Source organism: Pecten maximus, chromosome 11, assembly GCF_902652985.1.
Source record: "Pecten maximus chromosome 11, xPecMax1.1, whole genome shotgun sequence".
In the NCBI taxonomy this organism is placed as follows: domain Eukaryota; kingdom Metazoa; phylum Mollusca; class Bivalvia; order Pectinida; family Pectinidae; genus Pecten; species Pecten maximus.
Genome location: NC_047025.1, coordinates 32,918,821 through 32,936,647, shown reverse-complemented (window position 1 = coordinate 32,936,647; position 17,827 = coordinate 32,918,821). Strand labels below are relative to the sequence as shown.

At 40.2% G+C, this 17,827-nt stretch overlaps 1 protein-coding gene across 1 annotated transcript in view; it reads left to right on the top strand.

Annotated features, from left to right (window-relative positions):
• LOC117337557 (5-oxoprolinase-like) overlaps positions 1 to 17,827 on the top strand; it is a 93,732-nt gene that overhangs the window by 29,849 nt on the left and 46,056 nt on the right. The window contains exons 31-32 of the mRNA XM_033898588.1: positions 12,051 to 12,125; positions 16,535 to 16,617. Coding sequence (XP_033754479.1) covers positions 12,051 to 12,125; positions 16,535 to 16,617 — 158 coding nt within the window. The remainder of the gene's footprint in view (positions 1 to 12,050; positions 12,126 to 16,534; positions 16,618 to 17,827) is intronic.

The following is a 17,827-nucleotide window of genomic DNA, read 5'->3' as shown; positions in this document are numbered from 1 at the left end:
CAGAAGTGAGGGTACAGGGTTACACAGTGACATCTGGTAGTCCTACCATTTAATTATAGGGAATGACCGAAGGTGACAGGAGTGAGGGTACAGGGTTACACAGTGATTGGTACATCAGGTAGTCCTACCATTTAATTATAGGGAATGACCGAAGGTGATGGGAGTGAGGGTACAGGGTTACACAGTGATTGGTACATCAGGTAGTCCTACCATTTAATTATAGGGAATGACCGAAGGTGACAGGAGTGAGGGTACAGGGTTACACAGTGATTGGTACATCAGGTAGTCCTACCATTTAATTATAGGGAATGACCGAAGGTGACAGGAGTGAGGGTACAGGGTTACACAATGATTGGTACATCAGGTAGTCCTACCATTTAATTATAGGGAATGACCGAAGGTGACAGGAGTGAGGGTACAGGGTTACACAGTGACATCAGGTAGTCCTACCATTTAATTATAGGGAATGACCGAAGGTGACAGGAGTGAGGGTACAGGGTTACACAGTGATTGGTACATCAGGTAGTCCTACCATTTAATTATAGGGAATGACCGAAGGTGACAGGAGTGAGGGTACAGGGTTACACAGTGACATCAGGTAGTCCTACCATTTAATTATAGGGAATGACCGAAGGTGACAGGAGTGAGGGTACAGGGTTACACAGTGATTGGTACATCAGGTAGTCCTACCATTTAATTAGGGAATGACTGAAGGTGACAGTAGTGAGGGTACAGGGTTACACAGTGATTGGTACATCAGGTAGTCCTACCATTTAATTATAGGGAATGACTGAAGGTGACAGTAGTGAGGGTACAGGGTTACACAGTGATTGGTACATCAGGTAGTCCTACCATTTAATTATAGGGAATGACTGAAGGTGACAGGAGTGAGGGTACAGGGTTACACAGTGATTGGTACATCAGGTAGTCCTACCATTTAATTAGGGAATGACTGAAGGTGACAGTAGTGAGGGTACAGGGTTACACAGTGATTGGTACATCAGGTAGTCCTACCATTTAATTATAGGGAATGACCGAAGGTGACAGGAGTGAGGGTACAGGGTTACACAGTGATTGGTACATCAGGTAGTCCTACCATTTAATTATAGGGAATGACTGAAGGTGACAGGAGTGAGGGTACAGGGTTACACAGTGACATCAGGTAGTCCTACCATTTAATTATAGAGAATGACAGAAGGTGACAGTAGTGAGGGTACAGGGTTACACAGTGATTGGTACATCAGGTAGTCCTACCATTTAATTATAGGGAATGACTGAAGGTGACAGGAGTGAGGGTACAGGGTTACACAGTGACATCAGGTAGTCCTACCATTTAATTATAGAGAATGACAGAAGGTGACAGTAGTGAGGGTACAGGGTTACACAGTGATTGGTACATCAGGTAGTCCTACCATTTAATTATAGGGAATGACCGAAGGTGACAGGAGTGAGGGTACAGGGTTACACAGTGATTGGTACATCAGGTAGTCCTACCATTTAATTATAGGGAATGACCGAATGTGACAGTAGTGAGGGTACAGGGTTACACAGTGATTGGTACATCAGGTAGTCCTACCATTTAATTATAGGGAATGACTGAAGGTGACAGGAGTGAGGGTACAGGGTTACACAGTGATTGGTACATCAGGTAGTCCTACCATTTAATTATAGGGAATGACTGAAGGTGACAGGAGTGAGGGTACAGGGTTACACAGTGATTGGTACATCAGGTAGTCCTACCATTTAATTATAGGGAATGACCGAAGGTGACAGGAGTGAGGGTACAGGGTTACACAGTGATTGGTACATCAGGTAGTCCTACCATTTAATTATAGGGAATGACTGAAGGTGACAGGAGTGAGGGTACAGGGTTACACAGTGATTGGTACATCAGGTAGTCCTACCATTTAATTATAGGGAATGACTGAAGGTGACAGGAGTGAGGGTACAGGGTTACACAGTGACATCAGGTAGTCCTACCATTTAATTATAGAGAATGACAGAAGGTGACAGTAGTGAGGGTACAGGGTTACACAGTGATTGGTACATCAGGTAGTCCTACCATTTAATTATAGGGAATGACCGAAGGTGACAGGAGTGAGGGTACAGGGTTACACAGTGACATCAGGTAGTCCTACCATTTAATTATAGAGAATGACAGAAGGTGACAGTAGTGAGGGTACAGGGTTACACAGTGATTGGTACATCAGGTAGTCCTACCATTTAATTATAGGGAATGACTCAAGGTGACAGGAGTGAGGGTACAGGGTTACACAGTGACATCAGGTAGTCCTACCATTTAATTATAGAGAATGACAGAAGGTGACAGTAGTGAGGGTACAGGGTTACACAGTGATTGGTACATCAGGTAGTCCTACCATTTAATTATAGGGAATGACTGAAGGTGACAGGAGTGAGGGTACAGGGTTACACAGTGACATCAGGTAGTCCTACCATTTAATTATAGGGAATGACCGAAGTTGACAGGATAATTCACCACACATATATCCTGTACATGTTCAATTGAAACATGTCTGTGTACAGACCACATTTTTCTCTATAGTAATTTCCACTCACTAGAAGCCTGTTCTTGGAGAGGCAGGCTAAAATTGACTCTTATACAAAAAAATCCTTGAAATCTTTGAAAATATTTAGCCGGAGGAGCAGAGATTTATATTAATGACTTTGTAGTCTTTGTAGGGCTTGTTTTATACTTAGTGTTCACCACCCATAGAAACCTTTGGCAAAAACTATGAATCTGTTTCTTTCAAGAATAATATCCAAAATTATGACCTAGTTTTATTCCCTGGTATTTTAAGTTAATGTTTGTTGGCATTTACACTAATATTCAACAAAATACTAAAATGCAATGGTTGCCAATACAGTTATACATAATTTCTCCGTGAATTGATGCTTTAAACAAAGATGACACAACAAGCTAAAGAAAAATGGTGTAAATACAATATCTATACATACAGCTTCAGCTCAGCTTTGATTGCCACATAAGCTCAGGTGAAGATCCCAGGTGTGCGGTTTGGCACTTCCAACCCAGGCAGTTTGTGTTTCTCAGGAAGCTGAGGAACGGGCTGGTCTGAGCTGTCATGGTTGTATCCTGGAGCAAGAAACTTGACCCTTATCACTCTAGATGGCATGTAACAGGCCTCTTGTTTGTTTTACTGCAGTAGGTAGTCACCAACTACTACAAGGAGACCCTGCCTCAAAACTACACTGGCTGTTTACAGGGCGATAAACCCAGCAAACACACAAACATCAAGATTCATTTTCATTTTATTTAAAAGAAATAATAAATTTCTGCAGTTTTCAATAACATTAAATCATTGATACATACTAATGAACATATCTGATTTTTAAACAAAATTTTGTGTATACTGAGAAATCTTCATTACTATGAAACAATTGTTACACTTATGATTGTAGCTATTTCAAAAATAAACAACAAAAAACTAACATTGTTGAGATTCAGCCATGGTGATCTGGTAGGCTGTAGTGTTTCGTGGCATCAACAGAGGATGTCTGATTAAAAAAATGATTACCAGATTATATTTTATTAAATCATATATAATGGAGCATTAAGTAGTAGTAATTTTGTATTAAGTGTGGGGTTGGTGTGTGGTCTAGTGTCAGATCAATCACAGGCGCTGTAGTAAAGAGGTTATACATGGTATAATGTATGTAAAAGCTTCTATCAATGTGCATTATCCTTCACTAGTACATTTGTTTCCTAATTTATTTAAACATTTTAATTATCTACATACAAGTTAAGTTTTACCACCTTTTCTTAGTGGCACCTCTGTAGTAACTAGAGCACTGCCTTACACACAAAGGCACCATATAGAAAGTAGATGGGAGTCACACTACTAGTTAGAAGTATAATGTACCTGGGTATATAGATAATTTGTTTTTCATATGGACACATACAATAGAGGATCTTACCTCTTTTCAAGAAGCCAAGAATTCATGCCACACAACAATCAAATGTTTGCCTGTAATATCAGTGATTATAGAGGTCACTTAATAAACAACACAATTTACCTACCACTGATTTACTGCTTAAAACAATTAGTTAATCAATTTATTTAGTTATTACCAAATAGTACTGATTTAAATGTTCTACAAAATACATGCTAGCATACAGTGAGGCAGCATGGAACATCCTAGAATGCTCTGGTTGTTTCATATCTGCACAGACAACAATCTAATATGTCTAGATTTTTTGTACTTCAGGAACAAATTTTGTCATAAAATCAGCCTGAAGAAGCCCACAATTTGGGTGAAACCAATAGACATTTCTAAATGAATAAAGATTAACAGAGATTACTAACCTTAGAAAGGTCAGTTTATGCACAGTATATCCAGTTCTGTAGCAGACTTTATCCAGTGCTTCTTCATTGGAAGCAAGTGCCAGAGGCCAACTCGATTTGGACTCTTCTCGGAAGAGAAGCCTTCTCAGAAGATCGCATTCTGTTATATGTAAATCAAGTAAACCGGAAGAACATTACCAAAAACAAACAAGTTTTTAAGTTTTCTCAAACACTATGACACAAACACGTGCATGTATGTGTCATAAATCCTTCTATAGTGAAACTCATCACTTGCACACTTAAACATGGTCGCCGCCATCTTGGAAGATAAATCTTCCAGCTTCGAGATGGAAGAGGTAGAAGATCTTCCAGAATTAGAAGAGCTACAAATCGAGTGACCGGAAGTTATATTCTAGAAGGAGAAGAGTGTAAATTGAGTTGGGCTCCGGGATAGCTTTTTAGACTCAAAGATCAAAGGTTGATGTCACTGTTGCTATAAATAGAAACTCAGTTTATACACAATATCTTCTATAGTGCAAATCGCAATGAAACACTCAAGTTTAGAGGCACTAACACCTTGCAGGTCCATTTCTGTCAGATGGCATTTTTCTTCAGGGATTTTCTATAAAAAATATAGAAAGGTCAAAATAGAAAATATCAAGATGAGGTCATATTTCAGGGCTCCAAGGTCATGGTCATTGTTATAACTATATATGGAGGCATCAACAAAATCAGTGACAAAACTCTACTGACTTCATATCTTAGGGGATTAATGCTTTAATAATCAATCTTAGCTGTAAATTCATCCAGTATTGATGTGGGATTTGGCTGGGATGTTTATTAGTCAGATGATTTAAAACATTTGTACCGGAATGAGCAACACTGTACAAAATCAATGCTAATGGATTAAATGAAAAAATTATTAGATGAAATTTAATAACTGGTTGTCTCGACTATCTTTTTATAAGGATGATACTATGAAAACGCTTTGGCACTTTCCGCCATTTCTGTGTTGTATTTAGTAAGATAACTCCTAGTTAATGTTGCTGTATGAATCAGTCAGGTCTTCTGTAATCCAATCATCTCATGTAAAGTGTATAATAATGACTGATATCAATCACTGGTAGGTAGAATTAGGATTTATATCACTTTATATTTAAACAAATTGTCAGGAATATCAAAATTACTTAAGATGAATCTCTACAGCTGTACTGAATTATCTACCCATCTGTTTTCCACCCTGTCTCTCTCACTATAGGAACAGTACAAACCCTGACACCAATGACTCCCTCACTAGGTACAGTACAAACCCTGACACCAATGACTCCCTCACTAGGTACAGTACAAACCCTGACACCAGTGACTCACTAGGTACAGTACAAACCCTGACACCAATGACTCCCTCACTAGATACAGTACAAACCCTGACACCAATGACTCTCTCACTAGGTACAGTACAAACCCTGACACCAATGACTCCCTCACTAGGTACAATACAAACCCTGACACCAATGACTCCCTCACTAGGTACAGTACAAACCCTGACACCAATGACTCACTAGGTACAGTACAAACTCTGACACCAATGGCTCCCTCACTAGGTACAGTACAAACCCTGACACCAATGACTCACTAGGTACAGTACAAACCCTGACACCAATGACTCACTAGGTACAGTACAAAGCCTGACACCAATGACTCCCTCACTAGGTACAGTACAAACCCTGACACCAATGACTCACTAGGTACAGTACAAACCCGGACACCAATGACTCCCTCACTAGGTACAGTACAAACCCTGACACCAATGACTCCCTCACTAGGTACAGTACAAACCCTGACACCAATGACTCCCTCACTAGGTACATTACAAACCCTGACACCAATGACTCCCTCACTAGGTACAGTACAAACCCTGACACCAATGACTCACTAGGTACAGTACAAACCCTGACACCAATGACTCACTAGGTACAGTACAAACCCTGACACCAATGAATCACTAGGTACAGTACAAACCCTGACACCAATGACTCCCTCACTAGGTACAGTACAAACCCTGACACCAATGACTCACTAGGTACAGTACAAACCCTGACACCAATGACTCACTAGGTACAGTACAAACCCTGACACCAATGACTCACTCACTAGGTACAATACAAACCCTGTCACCAATGACTCACTAGGTACAGTACAAACCCTGACACCAATGACTCTCTCACTAGGTAGAGTACAAACCCTGACACCAATGACTCACTAGGTACAGTACAAACCCTGACACCAATGACTCCCTCACTAGGTACAGTACAAACCCTGTCACCAATGACTCACTAGGTACAGTACAAACCCTGACACCAATGACTCCCTCACTAGGTACAGTACAAACCCTGACACCAATGACTCACTAGGTACAGTACAAACCCTGACACCAATGACTCACTAGGTACAGTACAAACCCTGACACCAATGACTCACTAGGTACAATACAAACCCTGACACCAATGACTCACTAGGTACAGTACAAACCCTGACACCAATGACTCCCTCACTAGGTACATTACAAACCCTGACACCAATGACTCCCTCACCAGGTACATTACAAACCCTGACATCCAATGACTCCACTAGGTACAGTACAAACCCTGACACCAATGACTCACTAGGTACAGTACAAACCCTGACACCAATGAATCACTAGGTACAGTACAAACCCTGACACCAATGACTCCCTCACTAGGTACAGTACAAACCCTGACACCAATGACTCACTAGGTACAGTACAAACCCTGACACCAATGACTCACTAGGTACAGTACAAACCCTGACACCAATGACTCACTCACTAGGTACAATACAAACCCTGTCACCAATGACTCACTAGGTACAGTACAAACCCTGACACCAATGACTCTCTCACTAGGTACAGTACAAACCCTGACACCAATGACTCACTAGGTACAGTACAAACCCTGACACCAATGACTCCCTCACTAGGTACAGTACAAACCCTGTCACCAATGACTCACTAGGTACAGTACAAACCCTGACACCGATGACTCCCTCACTAGATACAGTACAAACCCTGACACCAATGACTCACTAGGTACAGTACAAACCCGGACACCAATGACTCCCTCACTAGGTACAGTACAAACCCTGACACCAATGACTCACTAGGTACAGTACAAACCCTGACACCAATGACTCACTAGGTACAGTACAAAGCCTGACACCAATGACTTCCTCACTAGGTACAGTACAAACCCTGACACCAATGACTCCCTCACTAGGTACATTACAAACCCTGACACCAATGACTCCCTCACTAGGTACAGTACAAACCCTGACACCAATGACTCACTAGGTACAGTACAAACCCTGACACCAATGACTCACTAGGTACAGTACACAACCCTGACACCAATGAATCACTAGGTACAGTACAAAACCCTGACACCAATGACTCCCTCCACTAGGTACAGTACAAACCCTGACACCCATGACTCACTAGGTACAGTACAAACCCTGACACCAATGACTCACTAGGTACAGTACAAACCCTGACACCAATGACTCACTCACTAGGTACAATACAAACCCTGTCACCAATGACTCACTAGGTACAGTACAAACCCTGACACCAATGACTCTCTCACTAGGTACAGTACAAACCCTGACACCAATGACTCACTAGGTACAGTACAAACCCTGACACCAATGACTCCCTCACTAGGTACAGTACAAACCCTGTCACCAATGACTCACTAGGTACAGTACAAACCCTGACACCAATGACTCCCTCACTAGGTACAGTACAAACCCTGACACCAATGACTCACTAGGTACAGTACAAACCCTGACACCAATGACTCACTAGGTACAGTACAAACCCTGACACCAATGACTCACTAGGTACAATACAAACCCTGACACCAATGACTCACTAGGTACAGTACAAACCCTGACACCAATGACTCACTAGGTACAGTACAAACTCTGACACCAATGACTCACTAGGTACAGTATAAACCCTGACACCAATGACTCCCTCACTGGGTACAGTAAAAACTCTGACACCAATGACTCCCTCACCAGGTACATTACAAACCCTGACACCAATGACTCCCTCACTAGGTACAGTACAAACCCTGACAACAATGACTCACTAGGTACAGTACAAACCCTGACACCAATGACTCCCTCACTAGGTACAGTACAAACCCTGACACCAATGACTCCCTCACTAGGTACAGTACAAACCCTGACACCAATGACTCAGTAGGTACAGTACAAACCCTGGCACCAATGACCCCCTCACTAGGTACAGTACAAACCCTGCCACCAATGACTCCCTCACTAGGTACAGTACAAACTCTGACACCAATGACTCCCTCACTAGGTACAGTACAAACCCAGACACCAACGACTACCTCACTAGGTACAGTACAAACCCTGACATCAATGACTCACTAGGTACAGTACAACCCTGGCACCAATGACTCCCTCTCTAGGTACAGTACAAACCCTGACACCAATGACTCGCTCACTAGGTGCAGTACAACCCCTGACACGAATGACTCGCTCATTAGGTACAGTACAAACCCTGACACCAATGACTCACTAGGTACAGTACAAACCCTGACACGAATGACTCGCTCATTAGGTACAATACAAACCCTGTCACCAATGACTCCCTCACTTGGTACAATACAAACCCTGACACCAATGACTCCCTCACTAGGTACAGTACAAACCCTGACACCAATGACTTCCTCACTAGGTACAATACAAACTCTGACACCAATGACTCCCTCACTAGGTACAGTACAAACCCTGACACCAATGACTCACTAGGTACAGTACAAACCCTGACACCAACGACTACCTCACTAGGTACAGTACAAACCCTGACACCAATGACTCCCTCACTAGGTACAGTACAAACCCTGACACCAATGGCTCCCTCACTAGGTACAGTATAAACCCCGACACCAATGACTCCCTCACCAGGTACAATACAAACCCTGACACCAATGACTCCCTCACTAGGTACAATACAAACCCTGACACCAATGACTCCCTCACTAGGTACAGTACAAACCCTGACACCAATGACTCCCTCACTAGGTACAGTACAAACCCTGACACCAATGACTCCCTCACTAGGTACAGTACAAACCCTGACACCAATGAATCCCTCACTAGGTACAGTACAAACCCTGACACCAATGACTCCCTCACTAGGTACAGTACAAACCCTGACACCAATGACTCACTAGGTACAGTACAAACCCTGACACCAATGACTCACTAGGTACAGTACAAACCCTGACACCAATGACTCACTAGGTACAGTACAAACCCTGACACCAATGACTCGCTCACTAGGTACAGTACAAACCCTGTACACCAATGACTCCTCACTAGGTACAAGTACAAACCCTGACACCAATGACTCGCTCACTAGGTACAGTACAAACCCTGTCACCAATGACTCCCTCACTAGGTACAGTACAAACCCTGTCACCAATGACTCCCTCACTAGATACAATACAAACCCTGACACCAATGACTCACTAGGTACAGTACAAACCCTGACACCAATGACTCACTAGGTACAGTACAAACCCTGACACCAATGACTCACTAGGTACAGTACAAACCCTGACACCAATGACTCCCTCACTAGGTACATTACAAACCCTGTCACCAATGACTCCCTCACTAGGTACAGTACAAACCCTGTCACCAATGACTCCCTCACTAGATACAATACAAACCCTGACACCAATGACTCACTAGGTACAGTACAAACCCTGACACCAATGACTCACTAGGTACAGTACAAACCCTGACACCAATGACTCACTAGGTACAGTACAAACCCTGACACCAATGACTTCCTCACTAGGTACAATACAAACTCTGACACCAATGACTCCCTCACTAGGTACAGTACAAACCCTGACACCAATGACTCACTAGGTACAGTACAAACCCTGACACCAAAGACTACCTCACTAGGTACAGTACAAACCCTGACACCAATGACTCCCTCACTAGGTACAGTACAAACCCTGACACCAATGGCTCCCTCACTAGGTACAGTATAAACCCCGACACCAATGACTCCCTCACCAGGTACAATACAAACCCTGACACCAATGACTCCCTCACTAGGTACAATACAAACCCTGACACCAATGACTCCCTCACTAGGTACAGTACAAACCCTGACACCAATGACTCCCTCACTAGGTACAGTACAAACCCTGACACCAATGACTCCCTCACTAGGTACAGTACAAACCCTGACACCAATGAATCCCTCACTAGGTACAATACAAACCCTGACACCAATGACTCCCTCACTAGGTACAGTACAAACCCTGACACCAATGACTCCCTCACTAGGTACAGTACAAACCCTGACACCAATGACTCACTAGGTACAGTACAAACCCTGACACCAATGACTCCCTCATAAGGTACAGTACAAACCCTGACACCAATGACTCCCTCACTAGGTACAGTACAAACTCTGACACCAACGACTCTCTCACTAGGTACAGTACAAACCCTGACACCAATGACTCACTAGGTACAGTACAAACCCTGACACCAGTGACTCACTAGGTACAGTACAAACCCTGACACCAATGACTCCCTCACTAGATACAGTACAAACCCTGACACCAATGACTCTCTCACTAGGTACAGTACAAACCCTGACACCAATGACTCCCTCACTAGGTACAATACAAACCCTGACACCAATGACTCCCTCACTAGGTACAGTACAAACCCTGACACCAATGACTCACTAGGTACAGTACAAACTCCCCCTACCATCATACACTCTCCCTACCCTCATACCCCTACCCTCATACCCTCACCCTCATACCCTCCCTCTACCCTCATCCCTCATACCCTCCCCTTACTGCCATTGCCTTAATAGGAACCTGCAAGATTGTTGCAAAGCAAGCTCACATCTATGAAATATGTGTTTTTGTCAAAGCTCATTTAAACTGCATTAACAGTAGCCTTCTTGGTAAAGTGTTGGCTTTTAGTGTAATTTTCTCACCCATTTATCTTTCCTTGCTGTTTAGTCTGGTTTACATTTGACATTTTAAATTGTTACAAATTGCTTACAAAATGTGGCATGGACCAAACTTTTGTGTAAGAAGATTTACCGGCTATATGTTACCGTGGTGATTATACTGAGGCATCACAGAATTACCAATCTGTTATAAATTGAATTTCCTCATGAATGTGTAGCCATCTTTGTGTTGTTAAACAGACTACGTACTTGATATATCACAATTTGTTGGATATAACCTGCTGCACCAGATAAATAAAAAGTTATCCAGTTTTTATAGAAAAAACTTAAATCACCCGCACTGTATTGCCCCCTAGTTGTGGTTAGATGTTTTTGAACAATAACTTCCATTGTGTTTAGTGATCGTCTGTATGCTTTAGTAGTTATACATTTTTTATCCAAGAATGGTAGAGACTGCTAGAAATATAAGACTAAGGTAGTTCTCTGACTAGTTGCTCTATTGTAACTATATACATAATGTACATTGTATTGATATCATGCTGGTGATCATACTGTAGGCTAGGATGATGTATAGCTCTACTAGCACTACTATTTAAAACCCATTTCCTGATATCGATGAGATCAATATCCATTATAACTGTATCATTTTAAACTCGTCCTTTCAGGGCTGTATGAACAACATTACATTTGGGGATGAGGCGTTTGGACACTACGAGACGGTGGCTGGAGGAGCCGGGGCAGTAAGTGATCCTCATACATACATATCACGTAATAACTTCACTACAGTTAATGTCTTAAATGTCAGGGGAGATAACTGTGAGGTGGAGAAAACCTTACTAAAATTAGATCTATATAGAGTATTTGTTTAGATATGTTAGAAAATAAGAACCAAAAACAACCTTTGATAGAGTGTTTATTTTGATATGTGAGTTATAAAGATGTGTGACAGGAGCTATGACCACACACAGCCATTGTTTATGTACAGCAGGTCTAATGATTGTGTCATAGTGACCTACATTCCACCAATTACTCAGGTATGATGTGTGTAGTTATCTCCCTTTATGATTGACTGTTGATACAATCAGTATGTAGTTACCTCCCTTTGTGATAGACTGTTGATATAATTAGTATGTAGTTACCTCCCTTTAGGATGGCCTGTTGATATAATCAGTGTGTATGTTTGCCTATAATCACTCATTCTGTTGTCCAAATGATCACATCATCAAACCCTAACAAACATGTACATCAATCTAGCTGATGGTGACCTAATATAACTAGGTTCAGAATAAGTATTGTATTATCCTGTATGTTTTAGTTATAAATATTTTTAATATATATTTTAAAAACCAACACCCTAAAATTCAAATCATTATACAAGAAATACGTGACATCAATCCATGCCGCGCATGAAGATATTCACCCACCGGAACTACTTGTAACTAACGTAAATCGTTTTTTATGTTAATTAAAAGGTATCAAAAAGACATTTTATACAATATTGTTACACAAATAATAAGAAAAATTTGAACAGACTGTTTTTTTCTTATTATTTCAATGCACATTTTTGTTTGCCAATCTGCACATGACAAATGAATTTTGAAAAAACAAGCTGTTCTATTTGTCGAACTCCATTGACGAAATTGCTGAATATTGGCATTTTTTATGCTAACTCAATTTTAATTTTCAAAAAAAAAAAAAACGAATATGTTGAGAATGTAAATTGTAGAATGCTAGCGCACAATATGATGTTTGTTTGCAAAGCTCTGGCATCTATTTCGACCATAGACACAAAAAAAGACAGTTTAATCCTTAAATATTTACATTTGTCTGGCATTGTCACTATATAGTCTGATTGAGAGCTCTGGCATTGATGTACGGTTAAATGCCATCCATCACGCGCTACACTTATCAGCGTATTAATACAACACAAACCAGAACTACAATATCCAGGATAATTAAGTTTAACGACTAATTATTTTGTCTACATTATTTGTTATAAAAAAAAAATGCCATTTGCGCATTACGTTGATATTAAAATTATTAACAAAATTGAGTTTTTTTTTTTTTAATTTTACATGTACAGTGTACTATTTTGTTTGCCAAAAAGCACACGACCATGTTCCAGCTGTTCCAATGACTGATAAAAAACCTGCTGACTGTCGGTAAGGTGGGAATTATGAATTTTAAATATGAATTATAGCGTTTAAAAAATAAAAAAAGTAAAAGCAATGTAAATATAAGCGTTGAACTATTTTTGTATGGTATTTATGATCTATTTGAATGTCAGAGCTTTGCGAGCAAACACATCTTAATGTGCTAATGAACATTATGTTGTTTGCTTGCAAAGCTCTGAGCATTCAAATAGATCATAAATACCATACAAAAACAGTTCAATGCTTAAAAAGTTGCCTTCTGTAGAAAACCAGTAAATGCTTTATACCACTCAAGTTACATTTCCTGATTGAGAATTCTGGTCTCTCTGGTCAAATCTCTATCAGAAATAACACTTACTAAACCTTACAGTGTAAAGCTTTGTGTTAAGTCCAGTAAGATGAATTAATCCTGACACCTACAGTCTGTAACGCCAGGTAATCATTTCTTTTCCTATCTGATGAAGGTTTTATTAATAGCTGCCGTTCATTCACATTTCTTCTTTGTTCTTCTGCAGAAGTTTTATCTCCTTTACAGCCAATAGGTACACAATCCTTTACATGTTATCCTTCACATGTATTTTAGCTAAATCTGTTCCTCAGAAGTAATGCTGGTTTTTTTGTCATGAATTGTAAAGTGTAGAGAAGAAGTTTAAATGTTAAATGAGTAGATGTTTAATTAATTATGTCTCCATGGCAATCTTACAGTACGCTGTCAAATAACTGGCCTGCTTTTCTTTGAAGTTTAAGTATTTTGGTTTGATGGGAAACTTTGAATTGTAAACAATTTACTTTGAGAGTAAATGTGTCTTACAAATAACATTAAATTACAGAGTGCCTCGTGAGACTTGGAGATATTTAATACCCGATGGGAAAGATCTGTTGCTGAGACTATGCCTATGTCTCTGTCTCTCTTATGTTGGGTTACTATATAAGAAAATAAATCCATATGAGTGACTTTGGAATGTTGGAATTAAAAACAAAATGTTCGGACGTGTAGTATCAAGTCTCATGTGGATACTGTTTTTATCTCTCTTCTGTATTTCTGATAGATAATCTTGTATCATACAATTATTTAGATGATCTTGTATCATACAATTATTTAGATGATCTTGTATCATACAATTATTTAGATGATCTTGTATCATACAATTATTCAGATGATCTTGTATCATACAATTATTTAGATGATCTTGTATCATACAATTATTGTACTCAGATTACATTCACATGGCAGTTTGTTTGTTGGATTTATCACCCATTCTACCATGTTTGCTATGCAACGCCAGTTTTGATTGGTTTAAAACTATGTATTATTTTCCAATAACCCACGCTCGTGCCAATAATACACGGTCGGCAGTCACGGCTGTAACAATTTTATATGTCTAATATTCACCCGTTTTATAAAAGGTTATTATAGCCGAGTGGGCTAATGGGTTAGTCTTTCAATAAATTTTTATCACGACGCGAGTTCGAATCCTATGGAGGCCCCTTATTTTTCTTTTTTTTTCTCCTTTTTTTTTAATTTTCAAAATCAATGCCATATGATAGATGCTTTTGATCGTAGTACTGAATTGCCTGTATATTTCATCAACAAATAATGCAATACTCAAGAAATAAATTACAAGGTTTTCTCAGGGTTTCTTTGCTGTTTTTCTATTAGAAAGAGGTCGATCTCAGAACTAAACAGTACATGGTAGAATAGAAATAATCAACTTTGACTCGTGTATTGTTGCAGGATATACAACTCGGACTCGGATATTTTGCGGCCTTCGTTATTAATTCAATTGCAAAATATCCTCGTCCTCGTTGTATATCCTGCAATAATACACGAATCATCGTTAATTATTTCTTAAATATACAATCTGGGTCAATTAGAGGCATGAGTCTTCTTGTAGTAGCTTTTAGCTACCTTACTGAACAACACATTGGAGGCCTATTCATGCTAACCAGTATACGTCGTGTAGGTTAGACTCAATCCAACATATTTATCTAATCAATGAAGACAAGTTATGTTTCCACTGTTAATGACAATTGATATAATATAATACTGCATTAAGTTGGCAATGCCTGACACACCCCCCCCCCCCCCCCCCCCCCCCCCCCCCCCCCCATAAAAACCAAAGAAACGAAATGCATTTTAATGAGTCCACCGATAACTATTGGTGTTTTGTAGAGTTACCAACAAATGCAATATCATCAACATCATTGTCCTGTAATAAGGCCACCCTAGTTTGTCCCTTGGGAGGAATACCTATGGTAAATTGACTTTGATAGTAATGTGTTATTTAATCTTTCTTAATGATATTACAGGACATATCTAAATGTACAACATTAATTGATGAAGTAAAATTTGATTTGTCTGGTATTGTTTTCAAAGCCACGAAATTGAAACTTTCATCAAGAACAATTTAAAGTATGGGAAGTAATGGAAGTGCTGATTTATATATTTCTGTAAATTATGACAAATTTTGATAGGATTTTTGTAGCATGTAGGCAAGCAGTTGCACCTGGTTTTGTTTTGTGTTGGAATGTCTTGATAGCTTGGTCTATGTGTAGACAACATGGTCCTAATTCAGTTCTCCCTTATTATCACTCATTAATGTCCAAATACATCACCAGTTCTCATTTCCATATACTTTTGAACTCTCCCTTCTGTAAAGAAAAACGAGCCATGTGTTATATTTATTTTTGACTTGTAGGTTTTTAAATGTAAAAAAGTTTTTATGCTGATCCTATGGTTTGTATCATAAGAACATGTTGAACAGCTGGATGACTGAGGAAACATGCTCATATATGTGTCTTCATCTGAAAGGTACCAAAAGTACAAACAGCTATCACGTAAATATTTTAGAGTTTACAAAAAAAGAAATCTATATTAATTTGAATGGAATATAATCACACATTATAAATATAATAAGAAAAAAGAGATAGACAAATAAACCTCAGATGTTTTTTTCTGTGTGAATAGGCTATGTTATATTATTGAATTATTACAGGGTGCGACTTGGGATGGAAGGAGTGGTGTCCACAGTCACATGACTAACACACGGATCACAGATGTGGAGATTCTGGAGAGAAGGTCAAATAGATTTTACATACTTCTTCACACTGCTTTCTTATGTCAGAATCTTTTTTGTAACATATGAATGTAACTAGAGTACATAGTGTTAAATCTAACCAAACAAAAGACCTCTATCCTTCTGTCTGATTGATTATCACCTGGTCTGTCTATATGTCTGGCTGTCCAACTTCTTCGTCTGTCCATTTGTCTGTTTGTCCAATTTCCTGGTCTGTCCATTTACCTGGCTGTAAAACTTCCTAGTCTGTCTATTTTTCCAGCTGTCCACTTCCTCGCCTGTCTATTTGTCTGGCTGTCCAGCTTTCTGGTCTGTCTATTTGTCTGGCTGTCCAACATCCTGATCTGTCCATTTGTCTGACTGTCCAATATCCTTATCTGTCCATTTATCTGGCTGTCCAACTTCCTGATCTGTCCATTTGTCTGATTGTCCAACTTCCTTGTCTGTCCATTTGTCCAGCTGTCCAACCTCCTCACCTGTCCATTTGTATGGCTATCCAACTTCCTCGCCTGTCCATTTGTATGGCTATTCAACTTCCTCGCCTGACCATTTGTATGGCTGTCCAACTTCCTCGCCTGTCCATTTGTATGGCTGTCCAACTTCCTCACCTGTCCATTTGTATGGCTGTCCAACTTCCTCGCCTGACCATTTGTATGGCTGTCCAACTTCCTGATCTGTCCATTTGTCTGATTGTCCAACTTCCTGGTCTGTCCATTTGTCCAGCTGTTCAACCTCCTCACCTGTCCATTTGTATGGCTGTCCAACTTCCTCGCCTGTCCATTTGTATGGCTTTCCAACTTCCTCGCCTGTCCATTTGTATGGCTGTCCAACTTCCTCGCCTGTCCATTTGTATGGCTGTCCAACTTCCTTGCCTGTCCATTTGTATGGCTGTCCAACTTCCTCGCCTGACCATTTGTATGGCTGTCCAACTTCCTCGCCTGTCCATTTATCTGGCTGTCCAACTTCCTGATCTGTCCATTTGTCTGATTGTCCAACTTCCTGGTCTGTCCATTTGTCCAGCTGTTCAACCTCCTCTCCTGTCCATTTGTATGGCTGTCCAACTTCCTTGCCTGTCCATTTGTATGGCTGTCCAACTTCCTCGCCTGTCCATTTGTATGGCTGTCCAACTTCCTTGCCTGTCCATTCGTTGGGCTGTCAAACATCCTGGTCTTTTGAATATGAAATGTGATATAAATAAACTAATTTTCAGAT